Source organism: Petaurus breviceps, unplaced genomic scaffold (assembly GCF_028583685.1).
Source record: "Petaurus breviceps papuanus isolate PSGF00001 unplaced genomic scaffold, PetGlider_PUasm1.0 84, whole genome shotgun sequence".
Lineage (NCBI taxonomy): Eukaryota > Metazoa > Chordata > Mammalia > Diprotodontia > Petauridae > Petaurus > Petaurus breviceps.
In genome coordinates, this window is record NW_027186645.1 from 3061568 (window position 1) to 3068543 (window position 6976).

The 6976-nt window shown below is 35.8% G+C and overlaps 1 protein-coding gene across 1 annotated transcript in view; it reads left to right on the forward strand.

Annotated features, from left to right (window-relative positions):
• DLD (dihydrolipoamide dehydrogenase) overlaps positions 1–6976 on the forward strand; it is a 28831-nt gene that overhangs the window by 3714 nt on the left and 18141 nt on the right. Inside the window, exon 3 of the mRNA XM_069107007.1 lies at positions 6682–6761. Within this exon, the coding sequence (XP_068963108.1) occupies positions 6682–6761 (80 nt within the window). The remainder of the gene's footprint in view (positions 1–6681; positions 6762–6976) is intronic.

Genomic DNA, 6976 nt, shown 5'->3' on the forward strand with positions numbered 1-6976 from the left:
CCCCTAAAAGCCCTGGTGGCCCCAAAAGTTTTTTTTTGGATAAACAACTATGTTCTTTCTTTTTTTTTTTTTTTTTTTTTTTTGCTTTTTGGAGGAGTAGGGCAGGGCAATTGGGGTTAAGTGACTTGCCTAAAGTCACACAGCTAATAAGTGTTAAGTGTCTGAGGCTGGATTTGAACTCAGGTCCTCCTGACTCCAGGGCCAGTGCTCTATTCACTGCACCACCTAGCTGCCCCCAAACATCATTGATTCTTTGTCAGTGTACCTTGAATAACATAGAATGGAACTATATGATAATAGTCACAAGTGATATTTACCTAATACGTTAAGATTAATAAACTTGTACACATGTATGTGTGTATATCTGTAGACACATGTGTATATATATACACACATGCACACACAAATGTTTACAGGTTATATATGAATGACATTTAAGGAAAAAAGTCACAAACACAAAAGGGTTAGGAATATCATAGAAATTATTCAGGTGAGTGATAAATTAGTTTATATATGAAAAAGTGAGATGAATATATTATTTTAAATAAAGAGATTTTGCATATGTATGTATAGGACTAGATGTGATTTCTTAGGGAAATCTAGGTATATAGACTCCTTCAACTGTTGCAGATCAACAACTGTATCGGTACCTTTATAGCCTTGGATCTCATTTCATTTCAGTGTAATGGAAAAAAAGCTTTATGGGTTGTACAGTGAAAAATTGAGCTTTTACGGAATCTTATAGATTAGAATGTTGAGTTGGTCATATAGTTTAGAGATCATGTATGTATGTAGCCATTCATAGGTTATATCAAAGTGAATATGCTGGGCTTAGAATAAATTTAATGTAGTAGGTTACTTTTTCTAAGATATGAATGAAAACGCATACCAGATCTAAATTTATTTGTTCTTATGTTAAACCTCACTGTTTTATTTTTCTTAATTTGCTTTTGGAATTGGGAGACTTCCTTGTCCAGATTCCAGTAGCATTTACTGACCTATTTATTTGGCAAAAAGTCACATACTACTTTGTGACATCTATTGCTGTTTTGCAATGTTTTATATTGTACTCACCTGATGATGGGACTATGTGTGTTGTCCAAGGATCTCCCAAATTTGGATAGGTTCATTGTTTAGTTGTGATTTGTATGGGCAGAGAAAGTAAATAAACCCAGAAAATTATAGATTTGTGACTCACTATTTAACTTTTCATGCATTTTCTATGTTCCCTTTGATTGTAAATTACTTTAAATCAGGTACCTTCTTTTAAGACCATATGTTTCTTTCCTTTTTTTGAATTCTTGTTTCCTAGATGTTCAGGTAAATAGTTGATTTTGTTTTACTTGCTAAAAATAGCTTCCTGCCCCTTTGAGATTCTTGAAATACCAAAAAATTGTCCTTGAAGGATGCCTGTATGATTTTGGCTCTCATCTGAATCTCTATCAGTTTACTTTTTGATAAACTCTTGGTTTCACTGTAAAGTTAGTGAACAAACTTGTTTTAATGGCAGCTACTGAGAGCAATGTATATACTTTTTTCAGCCCTTATTTGCTTTTTCTTATTGATTCTGTTTATTTTTGTGGATTTAGCTGCCACAGTGTTTAAGGGGATCATTCTCAGTTTTATCCTGAGGGCTTTAAAATAGTTGTTCCTCTCCCCTTTTTTGCTTGAATATTTTATTTCAGTAACTTCTGCTGTCCCCTTGGCACCTGAAACTTGAATTGATTTTCCTGCTGCCTGTTTTTTTTTTTTTTTAATTTAAACTTACATAGTTATGTTGTAGGATTTGAGTTTCCATAAATGCTCTTAGTCATAAATAACATACTAATTTGAATCAAACATTCCAAAATCTCTGAAGTTCATATTGATGAAAAAGAGATTAATTTTTATCTATACTGGGAAAACAAAGTGGATGAAAAAGTATATATAGAACTGGCCAGGTAACTTGTTGAATTAGTTGGGTTAGAGTGCATTTGGGTAAATATGAAGTGTTCACAAACTACTTAGTGCTGCATTATTTAAGATTAATGTTCTTCTGATGTAATTAAAATTACATACAACTCAGAGGACAGTGAAAAGACTCCTGGTGGTTGGAATCAGGCTGTAGCCTGTTAGCAAAGAGATACGCATACAAGACATGCTCATGTATGGAGGATGAGAGAAAATGTATAGATGATCAACTCAGGTGATAACGCTATGCCCTTAGGTTACCAAAATAACAAGAAAAAGGCCTTTGGCGTGTTAGGTAGATTCTTTATGGAGGATTTATGGTACAGTTTAAGAGTCTTATATGATGAACACTTGTGGCAGGCTCATGGATTTTTATTGATGAAAGGATTATATACTTACACAGATGAAATTATATCTAAATTCAAGGCACAAAGTGTGCATTACCTCATTTAATCCTATAATGTTTGCTACTTTGAACATTATTTTTCTCATGCTACCAATATTTGTTGTATTTTTTTCCTTTTTCATTCTTAGATCTAGTCTGAGAGCTTGAGGCTGGTACTTGGGTAATGAATTCTTAACACATTGCTAAAATGGTTTTCATTCTAATCTCTTCCTTTTCAATATTGTTTGATTTTAATTGGGAAAATAGTAAAAATTATTAGGAAAGGATAAGGGAGTAAAGATCTTACCATCTAACTTTAGATAGGAATAAGCTAGAAATGTCTTTTAAGAAGGACTGATAGTGAACAGAGAAATCATGTCCACTTGTGTCCTTTGTAGTTCACAGGTCAGTTATCGAAAGACTCCTTTTTTGTCTTCAGTTTCTGTCTTTATGCTTTCTGGAATATCATTGTGGCAATGGATGGTATATTGTGTGCTTCCCCCCCCAAAATGGGAACTTTCTTTAAAAAACTTTATTAAGCTCGGAAAATTCAAATAGTATATCCAGAATCAACTAGTAAGTCATATATGGTGACCTGGTATACAAGTATTGCAGAGCTCAGAGAGCTCTGGATAAGAGTCAGGAGAGGTTATGAGTTCTGTTCCTGACTCTGCTACTATCTAGTTTTGTGTGACCTTGGGTAAATCATATACTTTCCAGGTTTCAATTTCCTTATCTACAAGATGAGAGGTTGAACTAGATGCTCTCTAAGATCCCTTCTGACTAGAGTTTGATGAACCTATGAATCTGTTGCTATTCAAGTACTTTATATATGAGGACATGTTTTTACTCAATAGTAAGATATTTTTCAGAGCTTTCAGTTATTAGATTGCATATGATACTATAAATACCCATTTCAGTGGAAAGATTGAGGACTGATAAGGAATCAACTTAGATTCTAGTCACGTCTACCACTTAGTGACTGTGTAAGACTTAGCAAATTATTTAACCTTTCCAACCCTCAGTTTTCTCATTTTTTAATGTACATGAGAATAATTAAATACTAACTAAACAACCTCACAAGTTATTGTATGGATCAAATACGTAATTGTAGAAGCTGTGGTTAAACCTGGGAGTTCTCTATAAGGATGAAATCATAGGTCTAGGATTTCCTAACTCTCTTCCTATCCCTCTCAGGGCATATTGTTTATTTCATTTTTCTTGTATTCGTGGAAGGGGAGGCAGTTTGTTATAGAAAGAGCATTGAACTTGGAGTCAGAAGATCAGAGGTTTGATTCCTGTACTGACTTTCTTAACATATTACTGCACAATTTGGCAGTAGGTAGGAAGCAAAATTATTAGGCTAAACTTCTTCAGGCTGCAGATAGGTTAGACTAGACAGGCTCACAATGGTTGGTTGTCTCGGGTCATGTGACAAAAAGGAGAGTACTCAGTAGTAACCCGTGGGCTGTATGAGGGCCTTATTTTTCTCATTTAAAAAATAAAAGGGTGGGACTACATGATCTCTAGGATCTTGTGTAGCCAAACTTTCTATAATCCCATTGTGTAATTTCTAATTTTTTACAGTGTTGCATATAATGAGAAAACTTACTTGCTTTCCATAAGTTTTTGAAATATAGAACTATTTTCACTCGAGCCAAGAGCTCTATTAGCATTTCTGATAAATTAAATGATTACCCATCAGCATTCAATATGTAGAGAGAATCTACTAGGGATTCTTAACCTGGAGTGCATGGATTTTTTTTTCTTTTGATAACTACTTCAGTAAAATTCTTTCTGTATGGTTTTGTTGATTAATCCTAAGTAGTTTATTTTGTGTACTTAAAAACATCCTGAGAGTGGGTCCACAGGCTTCACCATACTGCCAAGGGAAGGTTCATGACCCAAAGAAGACCAAGAGCTCCTATTTTAGAGACTTACACAGGGTTAAGAGAGTGAGATTGTCCACCCCTAAGAAGAATTATAAGGAGACTTGGAAGGTGGGGTACTGAGGCATCTTCTCTCCAACTTCAGAGGCTGAATTTTTGTCTGTTTTGGAGAAGAGTATGGGAACTTTTTTGCATTGCTATATACCCCTTGAGTAAGGATTGGTTTTGTTTTGTTCTTTAATATCCCCAGTAGCTGGTATATAATACAATAGTTACCTCATATCTGAGGTGGATAAGACTTCTAGTGGATGCCTGAAACCTCAAATAGTAACTTTACCTTTAATATCTTAACTTGACTGTATAGTACTGCCTTCTCTATCTCTGTTCCTGCCCCTCATCTTGGTGCTCCATGCCCTACCACCCTTCCCACAAAAAAAAAAAAAAGGCAACCTGAAAAAAACCCTGTACCCTTCAAGTGAAAGCAGAAAAACTGATATGCTCTGGAGGGCTTGGCTTGAGGCCTCTGGTACTGAGAAGGACACCTTTGCCTTACTCTATCCACCTGCCCATGTGTCCAGCCCCTGTGTATCTATCTCTTTTACATCTATCGATATTTGAGTATTGCATGTCTGTCCCCAGCCCCCCACATGTCCTTAAACTGTGTGACATCCCCCTCCCTCTACAAACATGTGGCCCCCTTCATGCCTCCCTCTTAACCCATGGAATTTGGCCTCTGGTAACTGAAATTGGGAAAGTAAAACTTCTGATAAGGGAGGACTGTTGTAGGTACTTAAGAAATATCTGTTGATTGATAACCATGAATCTTATAAAGTTTCTAATTTATTGTCTTTATAGAACTTCACATAACAAATCCTTCTTAATTGGGATGGAGACAAGATGGTGGAGTAAAAGCAGAAACTTGCTTGAGTTCATCCCCCAACTACCTCCAATACCATAAAAATGACTCGAACAAATTTTAGAGCTACAGAACCCACAAAATGACAGAGTGAAATACAAATCCTTCTTTTAAAAAAAATTTTTTTCCATTTATTAATTTGTTTCTTTTTAGTTTACAGGATTCAATTCCACAATTCCTTGAATTTCCCCTTTTCCCCCCCCCCCCCCCCCCCCCCCCATGGCGGCTTATAGTCAAATATAGGATCTGTAAATACTTTCACATTATACATTGGTCAGGTTATAAGGACGGATTGTACCAGCTGGAATGAAAAATGGTAAAGAGGACATAGAACCAAATAAGAGAAGGAAAAAGATCAGGTATTTTGCTTCCACCTGGATATAAACTTAGTTCTTTCTAGTTCTTTCTCTGGATGCACATTTTTCTCTCCATCATGCGTCTTTTGGGATTGACTTATATCACTGCATTGCTGAGAAGAGTCCAGTCTATCAAAGTTGGTCATCACACATACGTTGTGTCTGTAATTGTGTACAAATTTCTCCTGGTTCTACTCTTCTCACTCAGCATCAGTTCTTTTAATCCTCTCCAGGTAAATATGAAGACTGCCTGCTCCTCGTTTCTTATAGCACAATAGTATTCCATAACATGCATATACCACAACTTGTTAAGCCATTCCCCAATTGATGGGCACCCCCTTAATTTCCAATTCTTTGCCACCACAAAAAGAGCTGCTATAAACATTTTTGTACATATGGGTCTTTCTCCCATTTCTATGATCTCTTTGGGATATAACCCTAGGAGTGGTATTGCTGGATCAAAGGGTATGAAAGTATTTATAGCCCTTTGGGCATAATTCCAGATTGCTCTCCAGAAAAGCTGGATACAAATCCTTCTTAATCTAGAATGCTTGGCACATTTGTTGGTGTTTAGTCCTTTTCAGTCGTGTTAGAACTCTTTATAACCCCTTTGGGTTTTCTTGGCAAAGATTCTAGAATGGTTTGCCATTTCCTTCTTCAGCTCATTTTACAGATGAGGAAACTGAGGCAAACAGGTTAAGTGACTTGCTCAGCATCACACAGCTAGGAAGTGTTTGAGGTAAGTAGGTGCTTAATAAATAGTTATTGAATTGAATAGAATATTCTTGTTATTTGAGTGTTTTGGTCTGTTGCAGTTTTTATGCCAGACATGAATTACCGGTTTTCAGAGAATTAGAATATAATACTTGTATATAGTGAATTTAAAATTTTTCTAAAGCAGTCTTTAACTTTAATGACATCACCATCTATAAATAGTAATCCTAGAAAAACAGAAGGTCCTTCCTGTTCAATCTATGGGTTATGTGACCCAGGGTTAGTCATCTTTTCATTGCCCCAAGCAACTCTCAGAAGGATAAAAGTTGCTGAGCAGGTGCTAACCTGCATTGTTAGAAGAAGTTCCTCAGCAGGACTTCTTATTTGATTAAAAAAGAGTTAGGTAAATATTTACTTATGGTATCGAATAAAGAATTCTCAATTTTTTATATCCATTTGGTTTTATTGTAGTTGATGCTGATGTAACAGTCATAGGTTCTGGTCCTGGAGGATATGTTGCTGCTATTAAAGCTGCTCAACTGGGCTTTAAGGTAAGTAAGACTCAGGTTCATCTCAAATGCTAATTCAGCTTTATTAATAATTATTAGTGTGATAAAAGCTTTGAAGTTGACAGTGTGATAAATACCTCTTCAATTTTTTTTTTGCCTTTTTTTGGAGGGGCAATTGGGTTAAGTGACTTGTCCAAGGTCATATGGCTAGTGTGTGTGTGTGTGTGTGTGTGTGTGTGTGTGTGTGTGTGTGTGTG